The following is an 18,333-nucleotide window of genomic DNA, read 5'->3' as shown; positions in this document are numbered from 1 at the left end:
TGACGATATGTATACTGACTGAGGTGGGAAATGGTTGGCTTCAGATTACTGGCACTCAGCTTCAAATGGCAACAGTTGTGCAGCTTTACAGAGGGTTTGGCTTGAAAAGAAATGTTTGGCTACTAATCAGTATGGTAAAAAGGTTGGGAGGAATTTTCAGAGGTTGTGCCTAAGTCACTTGGCTGTTCGCTAGGAAACAGCTCTTGTATCATGTAAATACCCTTTCATGGAAAGGGCTGGTACTGTACAGCAAGACTCCCTTCGAGAAATTTGACATTTTTTGAATCTGAATTCCTAGTTTTTGTTTAAGAAACATACTGTCACATGCGTTTTGTGGATGTTTTTCAGTGTTTAGAATGCTGTTTATTTTTTTAAATAATTGTGCTTATTTTCTTTTCAAATTTATTTTACTGAAAGTATAATTATTTCATAAAGCATTTTATTATATTTGTAGTTTCCACCCACTGAACTATTCCTGAACTGGCTAGAATGTGTTCTTAGAACACTCCAAGTTAACTAAACTTTTGGTGTCCAGTACTTAGCAAAGATTTGATTAGCTTTTCTATAGTATGTTATTTCATGACTTCATAAAGTTTGAACACCTCTTCATCCTTACTAACTCTTCTGAACAAAGATGGAGGGTGGGAAATTGATCAGCCTTGTAGCTTTATCTCTGTTTTTGCCAACGGTATGCCATTGTCTTTTGTTTTTAATTCATGATATCATTAGAACTACCATGATTGAATTTAAATGCAATTTAATACAAGTTTGTCAAACAGCAGCAAAGAGGAAGTGAAAAATAATGAGAACCTTGCAGGTCTCTGGACTTGTAATCACTTGCCCACCATGCAAAGAGATTTCAGATCACTCATCCGAAGCTCACTGCCGCCCTAGAGTAGCTGACTGCCATCCTCTGGACTCAGTAAATGGATCATGATAGGCCACACAAAATTACTGTGTTTGGATATTTGTATTGTGTGTATGTTTAATGCACAGGTGCAGAATGTGAGGTAATGAATCAAAGATCTTTTTATGGATGGAAGCCAAGTAGCCGTCAAAGGAGGGAGTAGTGTTCATATCATATGGAAGCAAGTAATTGTTTACTAACTGTGTTAAGTGCAGAAGGTGACTGCTGGTGTAAGAATGTATGTGTATTGCTATGGAATATACGTATGTATCATTAGAAGAAAAACAACTTTATTCCAATAATAGGGTTGCTGGACAGGGGAAGGTAATGTGTTTTGTAGTGAAACTTAATGGTGCCATGATGATTCTTTGGCAGACAGTAAAACATGGGTGCATATATATCCCTTATATATCTTGGCTCATGGGTTGTCGCAGAACAACTTAGTGGAAATAGCATTTCTGGGTATGTGTAATGTGCCTCTCTCTCTCTCTAGTTACAGAATACATTGCTCTATACAGGACTCACATGTGTCCCCTTCTGTGGCCCAATTCTTCATTCTAATAATTTAGAATTAGTGTAATTAATGCAGAGCTGTCCTTTTGTCAGTGTTGTGATTCAGGTGTCTCATGGCAGAGTTCTTAGTTTTTTCATTACAAATATGGTAAGAGCAGGGACCACATTTTGCAATGGGAAAATGCAAGGAGGTGGCAGAGATGGCTTTAGAATTCAGCCTGAAGCATTAGTAAAAAGAAGAGTAATTTCTAATGTTTGGTATTCTTGAGCACATTAAGCTAAACTTCCTGAACAAATTGCTCAGAAGTGCAAGAAAAGATCAGCAAAATGTTACTACTTACTACCTTTTTTTAATCATTATTGCAAATGTGGGCATATTTTTTGCAGCTGTCTGGGTTTGGCTGTTCTCCTGAATTTTCTGCCCCATGAGCCAGAGGCTATGAGAATCACTTTGATTTATTTCACTGCAGTGTAATGCCACTTATACTGTACTTAAGCTTGAATAGTGTTTGCTGTGTAAAGGCAAAAAGGTACCAAAGGTACCTGAAGGTACAAAAATCTATACTTTCTTAGGGTTGGGGCTTTTTGGGGGGTGTTTTTTGTTTGATTTTTTTTTTTAATTGATCTCCATTCTCAGATGCAGCATGGTGTTAACGACCTAAATATAAGCAACTGTTTTGGATCCTTCTCGGCCCAAGTTATATTCTACAAAGTTCGAGTTATATTCTACAAAGTTAGCAGATTCTTATACTTACAGATCTCTGGGATGGTAACTATCACATGGTGTCAGTCACTTGGCACGAACGAACATCAGCTAGTACAGTGACACTCACTGATCTTTTGGGGATGTTACACTGAAACTTGTGTTAAATAAGAGCTTAGCTTCGATAGGACAGACCCAGCATTCAAAGACTGTACAGCAAGAGGGTTTGCAAGCAGCCTTTGCTGTAGTAACAAGAGTGTGGTGTTGTCTGTGGACCAATGGTAGGAAATACAGCCAGAATCTTTTGTGATGTCCGTATCAAAAGACACGGTCGTATCACTGAATACTTGTAAGCTGATTGGATGAAATATTAATGGAGTTTGGGGAAGATGCCAGTCAAGTAGCTTTCTTCTGACCCTCTCTCAAACTGACCTTGAAAAGGGTTGGAACATTCCTCTGCAGGGCTCCCTTACAGTGGGGGCTGCAGCACCAGGTGCATGGAGGACCTGAGGATCCATCACACTTTCCAGTGTGAAAGCACAGATGCTTGTGGAGCCCACAAATGTAGTGGCCTGGCTTTACTCATGCACTGGGACTGGGAAGTGAGCTAGCTGACAGGAGAGGGGAAGCACAGGCTCTCCCTGGGTTATATCAATAGCACCATCTCTGCTTACGAAGAGGAGAGTAGGCCAAGACCAAAGAGCAATGTGGTATATCAGAATGAGGTACAGGACTTACTGGTGCCTAACGATTTTGTTGTGACACTGGTTGGACATCACAGTGTTACTGTGATACCTGTTTAGAACCATTCCTGCCCTTGGCAGAAATCTGAGAAGGATAGCAGCCAGGCTTCAAAGGATGCTGACGCAGGTGCTAAGGACTGCCCTTCTCATATCCCACTCTCACCTCTGTCCCTTTTCTCTTTGTAGAAGATAGGTCCGTGGTCTCTCAGGTATGGATTTTATAGTGTTAAATAACATAACTGAGTTCCTGATGCGCCATTGCATATTTTCCAAACTCTTATGCCTTACTGCCTGTTTTCAAACAAGCAGTCTGCAAGGCTGTAGTATCTCTGAGACATCTGCTCCTTTCTCAGATTGTAGTGTCAATCATTTCAGAAATCCTCAGGCAGGAGGTGATAAACAATGAGGGAGTATAAGCCTCTTTTCTGTAGGAATTCAGACCTACATGTGGAATCAGAGAGACGTTTTATTTCCTGCATCCTGTTTCTGGCTCTGCAGCCAGTAGGTTTCAGGCAGTGTGGTGACCATCAGGGAGTCAGACTGCATTAGCTGAGCAGAAGGGAGAATGCAGAGGCAACTGCTGCGTACTGTGGTCAAGACAAGCATGACCGGGGAGGATAGTGGGACTGGGCTCTGGAAATTGAGAGTATTCTGGAATGTGTATGCACTCACGTACATGTGTTTGTGCATGCATTTAAAGAAAAAGATACTAAAGGCCTCAGATATCAAGAAAGCTACCCAGAGGCACTTAACCAGCCTGAAGTGGCTAATCTCAAACTTCTGAAAACCAAGAAATACAAAATGATGGTGTGTACCATTTCTGGATACAATCTTTAGAAAGGCATAAAACAGTACTGGAAAAATAGCAGTTCTGTATTAATTACACTTTAAGTTGTTTTTACTAAATGTGTTCATTTATAATGACACAGAAGCCTAAAAGGACAGCTAGGAGGACATTTGTTAATATGTCCTAGATGCTCTTGACACTGGTTATGTTTATGCATTTATTTTTAAATTATTATATTTATCTTTAGACAATAGACTACAGCAAATAGAAAATCATACCTGTTGCTAATCTCAAGATAGTGAAGACAGGTGTCTAAATCTCATGCTATCTCTAGTGGTTTTGCAACCACAATGGCAGGGCTTTGTGCACAACTAAGGACACTAATTTTTGTAACTAAGTCATATGCATGCTAATGTTTGGCCTTTGACCTAATAAGGTAATTTTTTCTTCTACTATTTAAATAAAATCTTTAAAATAGAATTATTTTTTGAAATACTTGAATTTTGGAATCACAGTCTCGCAGTTTTGTTGCTCTTTCTGATACAAAAATGTTAACTTAAATGTTAACTTAACTTGGGTGTGTTCATCCCCACCTTTATCTGCGATTCTCTGGTAGCATCTCTTTATAATAAAAGCCAAAGTCAAATGTGGAAGGGAGGCCTTGTGTCTCTGATTCTGCTGGTTTTGTCTTTACCTAGGGCATATGGAAGTCTGCAAGCAAGACAGTGTAATATAATATACATGGATAGATAGGAATCCCATTTAAAAATGAGATGTAATTCTGTAGAGGAAGTAGAAGTGCAGAAGATGAAAGCATAGTGCAGGCTGCTACAATCTCATTAGATACTTAGCATTTACATCTTATTTTTTGAAGTTGGCTCTAAAATTGTGATTGCTTTGTTCCGCCTGTACCTTGCATGTTAGCTTTTTGGAGCTGGGGGATTTTGAACTATTTGGAAATGAGTTAATGATCCTTAATTAAAAATAAAAAATAAAAAAAATCCACATTCTAGCATTGATCTACTTTATGAACATGTTTGAGTGACAAAATTCTAAACTCCAGTTGCTCTGTTAACAGAGAAAGCTTACTCAGTGACTGAGTGTGTATAGTCTTGCTTAGTAGGGCTGATAAGAAGTTTATCAGTGGTAGGACCGTGTATCTATTTATCTCCTACCTTGTGTTGCTGTACTGTCACCCAAAGTGTCTGTATGTGAAACTTTGCAAAGGTTAGTCGTGGGACATTTGAAAGAAATTAGCACAATGAAAGGAAGGACTGGGTTAGCACAAGGTGCAGCAGATGACTGCAGAAGCAGATAGGGATTAGAGAAGCATTGGCAAGGGTCAAGTTGGTTAAGTCTGGGATTCCTGTTGTGCTGGGAAGGGGGCATTATACAACTGCAGTGGGCAGATGAGGAAATATGTCATTTTTGGGGTATAGGAGACTATTCATCCATAAACCTAGATATGGGAAACCCTTCCAACACTGGATTATTCTATGATGTTTCATGGGGAATTTTCTGTTCCCCATTGCCCAAAGATAAGTTGTATCTTCAGGTATCAGAAATAGTGGAACAGGTGTCACACACAATCTCCTCCACTTTGATAGAGCTTACTGCCAGGGTATTTTCACAAATTGTATCTTTCTGGCAACATTTACACTTTCATAAACTCCTTTCCCTCTCTGTATTTGCAAGGAGATGCTTTTTTGTTTTGTTGGAGGGGGGCATGCTGCTTCTTTCTGATACTGTTTCTAAGTCGGAAATAGGTTTTGCAGTCGGGGCAGGGCACAGACTTGGTCTTGTGATTCTCTGATGCTTGAGATGCAGGCAGTCCCAAAGTGTTGTAGAAAATGGAGTGTTTGTCAGCTTTACCCCAAGGCCTGTCTGGCTGGAAGGTGTCTGTGAGCTGAACACCTCCGAAGGTACTAGTGGTACCTTCGTGGTACTAGTGGAAAGGTGGCAGGTGTTCTTTGGGGGGTTGAACACAGAGCAGTGGGATCTCAGAGCTGCTTGAAGACAGAAAGGAAACTTCTGTAAAGGCTGGCTGAGCAGCCACATACTTAAGACTGTGACAGGTGAGCCCTGGCATATTTTGCTGCAGTGGTTAAAGACTGTTCCTAACTGTCTGCCCTGCTGGACATTGCTGCTTGCAGTAAGGTCAGCAGGCCAGAGCATGTGCCAGCACCGTAGCTGCCCTGGTTCAGTTTCATGTTAGCTTAAACCTGTCTAGAGTAATATGAATTGCTTCATTTGGTAGGGGAGAGAAGTAAGGCTCTGCCAAACTTAATCCAGTCTTCTCTGCAGAATTCCCTTGAAGTGCCTCTACTATATTTTATCTTTTTGTTGTATTGGAATGCTTTATTTTACAAGGCCAGTAAAATTTCTCATTTGAACGTGTGTTATAGGTATAGAAATAACACCCTTCCATCAGTATTTGAGGTCAGGATGTAACAAGCAACTGAGAGTAATCTTCTATTCCAGGTAACGTATTTGGAAACTGTTGTCAGAAATCAATGACCCATTTATATAAGGGATTCTGTAGTATTTTTTCTTTCATTCCTTTTTCATGGAAGTCCTGTTGGTACGACATAGCAGTGACATTTCAGGAGCACAAGTACAAGCAAGAGATGTGGAGAAAGACAAAGCAAGTACGCTGACATTCAAGCTGCACACCTTTCATACAGTATGTTTTGTGCATTATAAATTTAGTGCTTGTCTTAACTTAATCTTAGCCACTGCAGAAAATCTTCTGTAAAAGATCTTTCTCCAAATGTGGGGTTTTTTGTGTGCATGCTGTTAGTGACATGCAAAGCACTGTTCTCCCCTGGCTTTAGGGGGCTTTAGGGCTCAGTTGAGGGCTGTATTGTGATGTTCCACAGCTCAGGCAGAAAGAAGCTTCTGAGTTCAGGATGAGAATGTAGCAGCTCAAATTTAGATCCAAGCCTGGAGCTAAAGCTTCTAAACTTTAGTGGGACTATTTTGTTCATAAAATTATTCATGTGCTATAATCTTTTGTCACAGGATTAGAAATGCAGTAATTGTTCGTTACAGAGATTAAAATATCCTCAGAGGAAAAATATAAGTTAATTCAATAAATCAGTTTGTGGTACAATGAGAAAATTAAATTGATTAGCTATTAAGGGTAGCCATAAAGGATATTTTTAAAAATTAGTGCTACACTGACATTTTCCTTTTAACTTATCATTTGTATTTTATGTAACAAGCAGTGCTGGACTGAGTTATATAAATGAGCAAGTGTTTTGTGCAGGTTATTTCAATTATCTGTCCTTGGAGAAGGTGAATGAAAAATAGCTCCAACTCACTTTTAGCATCTTCATTTTGACAGCTGTAATATGCATATTAATGAAGCATCTGAAGTGTAGAGGAATGAGTCCATTTGTAAAAGCTGGTGTCCTCTTAGTTCTTGATCTTAAAAGGAAAAAAAAAAAAGAGAGAGGAAGAAAGAGAGAAACCGAGGGTACGTTTTGTGTGGCTTGCCAAATCTTGAAACAGCTTGCAGTTGCAAGCTAGCTGAATCAGCACCATGTTCATCAGTGGAAGACTATAATCATAGCAATACCTGGAGCATACAGCAAAGAAGAGACAAGTCAAATCTGGCAAGGTGTTGTATGAAGTTTTTATGTCTGGTTTTAAACTGAGTCACAGCATTGCTACAAAGAGTAAATGTGGCTAAGTGCTGTCGTAGGGTTTAATCAGCAAATTGAATTTAAATTTGAAGAATTATTTAGCTAGTATCTTTGAAGCAACATAAATTGAGAAGTGTGGGTCTTTCACAAAGTACGATTATTGGGGTTAATTTGCTTCATACAAGATGCAGTTTTAAAATGTACAGTTTTGGTACAATATTAGTAAAATATATGCTGAAAAAGCAGAACCTGAAGATTTCAGGTGACAAAGATCTTTTCCCATTATTTATTGTTTTTTATAGATTAATAGACTTCTAAGGCCAGAAGGGTTTGTTAGCTATAATCCTTATTGTACTTGTTTCTGTGCTGTGTGTTGGTTCCTCAAGAACAGTTTTTTCCTATTTTTTTATTAATGTCGTTATAAGGTGTTGGATCAGATTAAGTGTATTTAAATTGCTATGCAAGAGGGCAGGCTTCCATCAGTTGTCTGTAACGTTACAAAAGCTGCTAGATAGTAGATATAAGGTCGAACTAGTCAAATTCCTTAACTATTCCTTAACATATGATTATCTGTTAAGCAGAGAATAATATTAGCCCGGCATGGTTTTGATGTCACTAGGTAGAAGGCATGCTTTTCTGAAAAGCAGTAAGGGAGATGAAGATGTGCAGAGTAATTTTATAGCTAAGTTTTCCAGTCTGCATGGGAAATTTGATGACCTATACCTCATGTTCTGTGCCCATTTGGCATGAGAAATAGCTGACAGCAAAAGACAAGAAGTACATTAAAAAAATGTTATGTAGGTACTACAGACTACAATGATTTCTCAACACTTTCCTTTAGTTGTTGGAACACACTAAATATTGGAAGTGGAGTTGCCCCAAGCTCATACGCTGTGTAATCTTCCTGCCTGCTCTGTCCAGATGTTTTATAGCTCTGCTTTTAGCCATTGGGTGGGTTTGACAAAGAAACTAATTCAAGCTCTTTCATCCTTGATTTAAGGAGGGGCAGGGAGGGGAACCTTCTGATCTGAGATACCAGTAGACAGTAAGGCATTCAGTGACAGAGTGGCCCAGTTGCCAGGAGGAAGTCTTATCGGACATAGCGAGATTCCAGCTCAGTGTCTTGTCAAAGTGGCTGAGCCACTGCCTAAAGACAGATATAAGGTATGTGAGTTTTAATAGAGGGTATCTGTTCATGGTTTAGTAAAACAGAGATGGCAGGAGGAACCTTACTCATTTCAAGCAATTTTTTTTTTTTAATGACTGGCAATGGAAAGGGTTACTTTTTTCTTCTGGCACCTTATTTTTGAGAGTTTCCATATTTCAGTGTCTGCTCTTCATCACACCAAAACTCAAAAATTCATTCCTTTTTATTCCTATCGTCTCTTCCCCATTTACCACAAACAAAGTCACATTATTTTTGAAAATGTGCTTCCTTGAATCTCATCTCTTTAATTAGAAAACAGATGCATACAAAAATTAATAACAAGATTTAAATGCTATCAGTGGATACTGTAATAGAAACACTTAGTTTCTGGAGTTTGAATTCCACTGAAGTGCTATGTTTCAAAGCAGGAGTTAAGGGAGGATTGTTTAAGTACATTAAAAGAGATTTAGAAGAATTATGGGAACTCTTATATCTGTCCACATAGCAAAGGGCTCAAATGGGGAAAAGGAAGAAGTGTTTCAACTTAAAAACTTGGAAAGAACTAAGACTTCATTCTCATTTATGTACATCTATACCTTCTAATCAGTGTACAATGGAGTTAAATTTGGTGGCCAAACCAAGCTTTTATTCCATTTGACTTAGTCTTTGCTGTAATCCTTTGTGTGACTTAATTTTAACATGTGAAGATTCAAGCCTGTTCCTTACTGAAGTCTAAGGCAGTTGGTTTTGATGGTAGTAGGATTAGGCAACTGGACTCCCTTCCCTGTATTAACTCTTAATCATGTAGTACGGTGTCTCTCACTTACCCAGCCACATAACTGGAAATATAAAGCATATTGCAGGGTTTCTTAATCACATGCAAATTCCTTTCATGTGCCCAAGTTTTCAGAGCAGACTTGGAGATTTAACTATACAGACCCTGTTAATTTCAGTAGGAGCTGTGTGGCTAAATCCTCTGAATTAGTTTTGGGGGTGGGGGGGAAAGCCATGCAGCACTTGTCAGCCTAACCTCCTGGCACATCTAGCTGCTTTTTAAGATGGGATCTTCAGACGAATTTTCTGGCAAAAATTGAGATTGCTGGTAAATGAGAAGACAGGAGCTGTTGAGTTTGCCTAAGGTATTCCTCCTCTTTAAAGCCTCAAAGGTATCAAGTAATAATGAATAGGGTCCAAGAGACATGGCTGGGAGAAGCATGATACCCCTTCTATCCAGATTCATAACTATGAGGCATTTTTAAAATGTGTTTGCGGAACTAATCTGGGGAAAGTATGACATTTGGAATAGCTTTGCTTTTTGGAAAGATTGAGCACTGCTGTGCAGGACATTAAGTGTTCTTATGTTTCTCTAATGCTTATAGGTAAGCACATGTAATTAGTCTTTATAGGTGTAGCTTTGACAGGTTGGGATTAAAACCTCCAAATGAATCTTCTTTGGTTTTTTTCTCCTTTCACAGACAATATTCTCACCTGAAGAGACATGGCAGAAATCAATTCTCCTGTAAATATCAAGGAAAAGGTAGGTTCAAGTAACAGTACAGTGCAAACCAAAATGATATTTGCATACATATTTCATCCCTCCTCCTTCAAACACCATTCACATACTTAACTTTAATATGCATTGACTCTGTGCATAAAGTTAAGTACACAGGCAGGTATCGATAGGATTAGTATATTAATCTTGGTTGATGAGAAACATTTTTGCTTTCCTGCAAAGAGACAATATTTTGTCAGACTGACTTCTCTTATTCCTTTGTGATTCCTGTGCATGCTGATGCTGTGGAGAATAGCACTTTGTGATGATTGCTGCTATGCAAAATACAACCTTTGAAGAAACACACCCTTTAGAAAATAATTTTTCTGACCAAAACTGTCATACCTGTACTACTTAAAGGCAATTCCTAAAATTATAGGGCCTGAAAAGAGTAGATTTTTTTTTTCCCTATGTAAGTAGCTCTGCTTTTAACTGTATTCTATGTGCTTGAGTATGTCCTCTCCATATCCTGCCTAGTGCTAGAGCCTCACTACCCTGTCAGGAGCAGTAAAGGACCTAAAGCTAATTAGTATACAAATATGAGGTAGATCAGGAGATCTTTTGTGACTCCCAGCAGGCAGGTTGTGAAGAGGCAATCTAACTAACAGATACTCCTCACCAACATAAATAGGAAACCAGGACATCTGTCAAAGAATAGGAAAAAAGGAGAGAGAGAGAGAGAAGTGGGAAGACTGTGGGAGTATAACGTGATAGGGTTATATTTTAAAAGAAGCCAAGATTTTGAGAATTCATCTGAATCGTCATCTTTTTTAAAATCAGGTTTTGTTCTATTTCATGTTTGGGAAGAGAGATAGAGCTTTGCATTTAGGAAGTTCAGAGAAGGCTAATGGGTTCCTTGATTTACAGCTTTATTAAGCCCAAAGTAGTGCTCTCATGCAGATTTTAAGGCAGTGTGATAAATGTTAAAGGCCAGAATCTAATTCTGTCAGTGAGCCCAAGTTTGTCCAGGTATCAGCGAAAAGTTGATTAGGCCCATTCACTTCATGAAAGATGCACAAGGAGAAAGAATCAAGACTGATTAAATATCAAGGAAATACAGGACAGTGAGGGCAATGTGAAACTGAGAAATGTAGTCATCTTCCGCTGTATTGTAAGACCTGCCTGTGGCACATTACGTATCCTGCAGGGCAGCAGGCATGTGAAATATTCTTCTTTCTAAGCCTGTCAATAGAAAGGAAAAGAATAAAAATTTGTGTATGATTCCTTGGATTAACTCTTTTCCTGAGCTGACAGAAAAAAATTACTCAGCAGAAAGATTTGCCTAACTTCAGTTCTGTAATTCAAAACTTAAGTTTTGTAATTAGGTGGACTGATAACAAGGAAAAAATCATTTGGCCTGAGGAATGTGTGCAAGATACTGTAAACATGGCTTTCCAATCCAGAAAAGTCCCAAGAAGTGATAGAGAGTTAAGATGTAATATGACACACCACAGCATGACAGAGAAAAGAAATAGCCTTGAACTGGAGGTCAGTAGTCAGATTTTTAGTTAACTTGCTGTTTTGCTTCCAAGTTCACAAATAATGACCTTTTCAGTGGGGTAATGTATTTCTCAGAACTGGTCATGACTAGTAGTTAATGGCTTAGGCATCGCATGTGGTTTATAAAGACTCGATGAACCATGACAACTACTGACCCTGAAACTAGGTTTCCATCAAGTTTCAGTTTGCTAATGATGTTTCCTGAAAGAATGGTTACAAACTGTTACCTGCCCACCAATACCTGAATGAAGCTGCTGAGGAAGCAGCATAGCAAGTGATGATTTATACTGAGTAGTTCAGGTGAGAATGAGTTCCTGTTCACGCTGTTGTGTCCCTCTTTCAGTGCTTACTCATTTTCTTTGCTTTCAAAAGGATGTAGAACTCTTTTGCTTTATATCCCCTGATGGAAAACAATTCCTTACCTGTTGCACTGCCCAGGTGTCTGCTTTTTGAGTACTTTTTCCTTATATTTGTTGGTAGCTCCTGAATCACTCATTGTGCTTGAGGATTAGCATGTCAACATGAATCTGTATTTTGGTGATGAGCATCTTCCTTAGTCCTTAATAACAGCACAGGGTTTAAATATTGAGTAGCATGATGGATTTTGCAATAGAAAGTAATGTCATCAAATCCCATCCACTAGTGCCAGAGTGCTGGAAGGTAAATTACAGTAACTGTCTAAATGTAACTCAGTAAATCAATTGAAGTTCTGCCTATTTACTGCATAACTTGAATTTTTTAATTACTTTAGTCAGTTTTACAAGTGCAGGATTTTACAAATCATCTGTTTGTCTTTTGCTAGTTTAAGAATGAAGAACTGCAACAGGACTTTTATTCACACTAGATATCTGCTATTCCAAGTCTGATAGCTGCTGGGAGTATCTAAAATCAAATGTTTATGAGCATATACATTTTAAGGCAGGAAAATAATTGGATCAATACACTCTGTTATAAATAGTTCCTCTCTTTATTCTTGTATCTTCCGTCAGTATTTAGTGCCACTAAATCCCTATGCCAAAGTGAAAACTTAGTTTAACAGCAATTAACATTTTATTGCAAAATCACTGGGTTTTATTCTGGAAAATACAGACTAATAACCTACTAAATAAAGGCTTAGTGACTGAACAGCATAAACTTCATGAATTCTACACATCAGCTGAGAAGCTGGCATGCTCAGTTTGCCATTTCACCTGGACAAGTCTCTCTTGTTTTAAAATAAGATTGTGATGGCACAGAACCTCCATTTGACATCTCGTATTTGGTTTACGGTATCGTGGCTCTTTCTGTCAGCAACAAATTGAGTAACTCTAAAGCAACTGTAGCTTTAGAACCCTCTGAGTAATGCAGTAGAAATACAAGGAAAGGGTTGAACAGGTAAGTCCTGCTGAGCTGGCTTTAATTATATTTGCACATAGACTGCTAAAACGTAAGGATTTCATTTGCACACTTGAAAAGCAGACTTATTTACAGTGCCCTGGTAAGAGAGTCAAAATCAAATCCCTTTCTCAGAAAACTTATGGAGCAAGACATGGTCATGCTACATAACATTGAAGCAGTGAGTTTAATGTTTACTTTTATCCACCTTTTTGGGGGGAGTATTTCTGGGAAACAAAACCAAGATTTAGAAAGTTAATTACTTTTGCTGAGCTCCACAAATCCATTCCCATCAACACAAATATAAGCAGGCCTTGTTAAAAAGAACAGAATAGGATACAGTTCCTTCCCAGTTCTCCCTTTCTTCTACCTCAGTGCTTGCAGATAATAATATATTTAAGACTTTGATCCTGCTAGGACTTGAATGAACCCAAAGGAGCTGTACCTCTGCACACAAATACTTACTCTTCTAAGTTTCTGCAAAAGCAGAACACAAGTTTCTCCTTAAATTGAACATTGTTTCTCTGTGACAAAAATGTAGTACAAGCTCATGAAGTTTTAGCATAATGTTTCTTGTTTTGCTTTGTTTTTTTACATGGTGGCCTTTCCCCATGTTCTCTCCATGATCAGCTTCTAGTTATTCAAGGAAGAAGACCTCTGCCACTGTTCTAAAGGTGGTGTGAGGCTGAGGCAGACATTTTGGGTATTATTCCCACACACAGGCTCTGTAAGACCCTACCCCTAATTTGAGTTATAAGAGAATGCTACTGTAGTACTGATACTTGTATAATTAATTCTTGGCATTTCAGCTGAAATAGTTCATAAAGTCAATAGGTTAAACATTCTATTTTATATCTTTTCTCTTCCCCCTGTCCCTGAGAGATTTATATAAATGTTGTGTCTGTGATGTCAGGAAGGCTAATGGAAGTTTCCATAGTTGGCAGAGGCTTCTGCAGCTGTGATACTCTTGTGGGGAGCCAGGACTGTTCTGATTACCATATTTTCATGCATATAACCCACAGATTTTCTGGAATAACACAAGTTCTGCATTTCAGCAGCTGCAAGGGTCATTACATGCTCGCATAGATAGTACAAGGAGAAGTTTACCATCAGGATCTTTCTTGGAATAATTCCCTCTGCCCTAACCCTTGCTATAGTTTTCCTTCACTATGCCACTCTCCCTCTTGCCTCTGATTATAGTCATCTGTACCTGAAAATACAGTATTATTAAGGACTTGTTTTCTAGTATCAAGACTTTCAGAGACTGAGAGTTATAAGTAGTTCAGATCATATGCACACAAGTTCACTGGATTAAGGGATAAAATGGGCCAAACTAATTTGGTTAAATCCAAAATAATTCCATAAAATTAATGGAGGTATTCAGGCATTAACCTAGTACATCACCAGAAGATGTGCTGAGATTCTGAATGACAAGGCCTCCAAAGAAGCAGCAACTGGAGTGAGGAATACAAGCGAGATATTGTCTCGTGCAACAATTAGACCCTCTTAGTTTAACAAGACAAGAGGGAATATCAGGCACTCCCCAGCATAGCCATTCAGCTCTGACACGTGATTTTGGTTTTGATCCAAAGAAATATCTCAAATTGTTCAAACTTCAGGACTTGCTGTTGGCCCTGTCTTTGTGTGTGTGTGTCTAAACATGTTTGAACAAATGAGATCTGGTGTCAGCTGGAACTAGCAAAATACTCATTCAGATGAAAATCCTCCTCTTGGAATTCTGTTAGGAGTGAAGTTTTGCCAAAGTTCTCCTGAAAGGCTTGCTTTTTCATTTGTCATTTCCAGTGTCAGAGCTGTAGGAGCAGATGGACAGGTTTGTTCCATAAACTGCAAGAAGGAAATTTTATTCAGATGTGTTTTGGGGGGGTTTCACAGTTTTGTTTACATTACACCATAACTGTGGTTTTTATAAGCAATAGTCAGCAGGCAAGGAAAGAGTAGGATTCATCGTGGAAGGAATGGAAGTAGTATATAAATTTAAAATCATACATTACAAAAGCAGATAGTTTCCAATCTATGATTTCACTAGGTCTCCTTAAAGTTGACCTTTGCAGCTGTTCCTTTCCCATGTGTTGAAGTAGATGGACTTAGTCCAAAGACCAGCAAAGTTGATCAAAATGCACTTGTGTCACTTGATGAGCCATTTAACTTGGGTTAAGGATATTATAGATTCAGGTCTTTAAATACTGCTGTCATTATTAAAGCAGAACAGTTCTTACTGAGCCAAACTTTTTAATATGTTCTTTCAGGATTCCTGAAATGTCTGGTTTTTCCATTTAATTAGTTTACAAATTTGGGGGACAGGGGTGACATAATAAATCCATGATGATTGCCTAAAGTAGTTTACTGCAGCAAGTAGAATTTGCTTTGTGCTTATTGAGGATAAATGATCCAGAGGTTTCAGTGTGATAAACAGGTCACGTAGTGGAAAGAGGTGCAGACCTGATCAAAGCTGTTATTTTGCTCAAAGGGGATGTTAACAACACTTGTTCAGTGTGTCGTGATGAACTCTGTTAGTAAAGCTTCTGGAAAAATCTCCCCAACGTAAGAAATAGGCTCTTAATGTAGCAAAGTCAAACTGTATTTATGAAATATGTTTGTGTAGGAGTTTTCAAAACCTTAAATTCTGTCATGAAGTGTTCTAAAAATGCATTTTCCTGCTTAATGTAGCCAGGACATCTGCTAATGCTCAATTCCTAGAATATAGAAACCAGCAGAGTTCTGCAGATGGCCCTCCTTCCCTGCTTCTCTTGCAGGATTTGGATCAACCCCAATTGGAGGTGTAATCTAGTTGAACGTGGCCTACACTGCTACCTGTCCTCATTTGCAGTGGGTATATATGGTGTATATGTGTACATAAAGATTTGCTACTGACATGCAGTAAAAATAAAGTAGGAAAATGTCTGTGTATTCATTGATAACCATGCTTCTAAATGAATTTAGCTCCTAACTTAGAGTAAATCTGTTGATCTTAATGTTTAGTACAAAGCAAAGGTGGATCTGTATTAGTATCCCTAACCAAGCATAAGTAAGAATATTTCTAACTGAATAAGTGACCATAATAGTACTTACTTCAAGGGGATTAGAGCAGCTGTGCTCAGGGGGGTTCAGAACAGCCGTGAGCTTTCAGCAAAGAAGTCTAATTTGTCACTATGTCAGAAATACATAAACTAATTCTCTGAACCCCGGAAATGTTACTTATTCACCAGAAACATCCTCTTTGAGATGATGCCAAGGGGGAGCAGATGGAGTAGAGCAGCAAACAGGCAGCGATTGATTCCATGTTGTTACAGTTGCCTGGGAACCATCTGAAACTTGACCGAGAACCTAACGGACTCGGAGGAATACACAGTAATGTCAGTTTGGTTCTGGGTGTGGAGTAGGTAATCTGCTGTCACAACTTTCAGGCAGGCTATATTTCTTTTTGAGCTTGACTTACCAGGAAAGTCTCATGAGATAGGTGTTCATGAGGACTTCGAGTAAGATACCATGAGAGGTTAGAATTTCAGTGTCCTCCTCTCTTGTGTGCCATGCTCCTCCAAAGTAACCCGTTACTGAATTTTTTTTAATTTTTAGGCGAGCCAAAAATTTGCTCCAAGTGAGACTGGCTATAGTTTAACAGTAATCCTCAGAAAAATAGTCAAGTATATCTGATCAGACCTTGGGAACTTTATTTTGGGGCAGAAACAGCTTATCTGAGGGGACTTGGAACCTTTTTCAATATTGATATCACTTCTGGGCAGTCCTCAGCAATTTGTGTAAGAGACTGATAAAAACGATCTCATGACTGTGGAATTCTGATCCTGATGAGATGCAATCTGGCTCAAATTGCAGCAACTTTAACAGGATTTGAGTAAGCATTTCAAGCTAAGTGTGTGCTTAAGACTTCAGCTCAGAAAAGTGGTTTCAAAGTCTTCTAAACTTTGAACTAACTTTAGCCTTATCCAGAAAAGTAGCTAGGTCCACAGGAATTAAATGCATGCTTGCAAGGTAGGTCTCTGGATCGTGGGTTTAAATGGAGGTGGACGTGGGTTCTATCTTGTATGTTCTTGAGCATACACAGTTGTTTTCAAGATCATAGCTTTGTATTTTAGATCTGTGAGTGCTTTAAAGTAGCTTTGTAAGCTGAAATTCTAAGCAAGTTGTCTTAATAGTAAACAAAGAAATGTGCTTTCCAGTCAGGCTACAGGAGGGGAAGCCCAGGAATTTAACTACGGTCAGTGACAGCTTCTCAACTAATGCTGTCATTAACAGCACAATTATCTGTGGTTCAGAAGGTGTGTTACTGAATTCTCTTCGTGTCCCGGAATGCTTGTCTAGCATCCAGATGATGACAGAAGTTCACTGGGAATCTACACTGGATAAAGACAGGATGATTCACAAAATTGTTGAAATAGTTGACTTCCCTGTAGTCTGTCTGGTAATGTTGTTCTTCCTATGATCAGGTTTCAGTGAGTAGGAAAAAACTGTTTTCTCCCACATACACAGAAATAAATCTAATAAAGTAGACTGCTCTGAGTTTGTTCTTGCAGACTGTTAGGTATTAATGCAGTATCACTGCAAGTTAGGAGATTCTTTGGCTCTTGGTTTTGTTTTTTTTTTTTTTATCCTTTAGGATGTTAAATATTTTTTAAAAGGAATTTGTTGATGAGAAGTCATACAATATTGGATTGTTCTACTTCCATAATCTTGCTTACATGTTGAGAAGATGAACGTTCTTGTTAAGTTTGAGGACTATAAGTTTAGAGAGATAAAGTTGGGAATTATCTCCTGCCCTGGAATCACCCTATCACACCTTTAATAAAAATGAGCTCTATATAGTTTTCTGGATTGGGAAGTGACTGACTTCTCTCAAGCAGATGGAGACTTGTAAGCAGTTGAGGTATAGAGCTGTACTAGCAAAAGGGCTGGTTTATCACCTGAACTAGCAGGTGAAGCAGAGGGGAGCCAGCATACCTGGGCTGCCTAGATCCAGCTCACATCCAGCCCTTTAATATATCTCCCACTTGTCATCTTATATTTGTCAAGCGTTCCTGGAGCTTTTCTGTGCCTCCATTCATCGCAGTCTTTGATATGTCTCTTATGACCTTCAGCTGTAGAAGTGCATTTGTGTTAGGCTTATGCTGTCAGGAAGGTTGTCTACCCCTCCCTTTGCCTTTTTCTTTTACATCGCTATGTCCCTTTCCAGAAATATATGGGACACATTTTGCATGTGGGGACAGACCTGAGCTTCAGACATAGAAATCTACACATATTTTTGAAACCAGGGTGAAAGGACTAAGAGGTGGAATATCAGGGACCGTGAAATTTGCATTTCTAGGCGAAGGCTGTCGTATGGCCTAGTCTCCCTCAACAGGCCTTGTCCTCTTCCCAGATATACTGTCAAGTCACAGTTTGAGACTTGTAGCCATTTGTCAATAATTTCTGGATGTCCAGAAATCA

The 18,333-nt window shown here is 38.8% G+C and overlaps 1 protein-coding gene across 9 annotated transcripts in view; it reads left to right on the top strand.

Moving 5' to 3' along the window:
* SPATS2L (spermatogenesis associated serine rich 2 like) overlaps nucleotides 1-18,333 on the top strand; it is a 144,835-nt gene that overhangs the window by 88,372 nt on the left and 38,130 nt on the right. For 6 of the 9 annotated variants that reach the window (XM_072875083.1, XM_072875076.1, XM_072875075.1 and 3 more), the window contains one exon: nucleotides 9,923-9,984. In XM_072875083.1, coding sequence (XP_072731184.1) covers nucleotides 9,946-9,984 — 39 coding nt within the window. In that variant the 5' untranslated portion in view covers nucleotides 9,923-9,945. Of the gene's footprint in view, nucleotides 1-6,058; nucleotides 6,135-6,317; nucleotides 6,337-9,922; nucleotides 9,985-16,775; nucleotides 16,882-18,333 lie in introns of those variants that run through there. The other 3 variants (XM_072875079.1, XM_072875080.1, XM_072875082.1) reach the window with 3 other exon arrangements.

This window comes from Ciconia boyciana, chromosome 10, assembly GCF_034638445.1.
Source record: "Ciconia boyciana chromosome 10, ASM3463844v1, whole genome shotgun sequence".
Classification (NCBI taxonomy): Eukaryota; Metazoa; Chordata; class Aves; order Ciconiiformes; family Ciconiidae; genus Ciconia; species Ciconia boyciana.
Note: the sequence above shows the minus strand (reverse complement) of the source record. Positions and strands in the feature narration are given on the sequence as shown.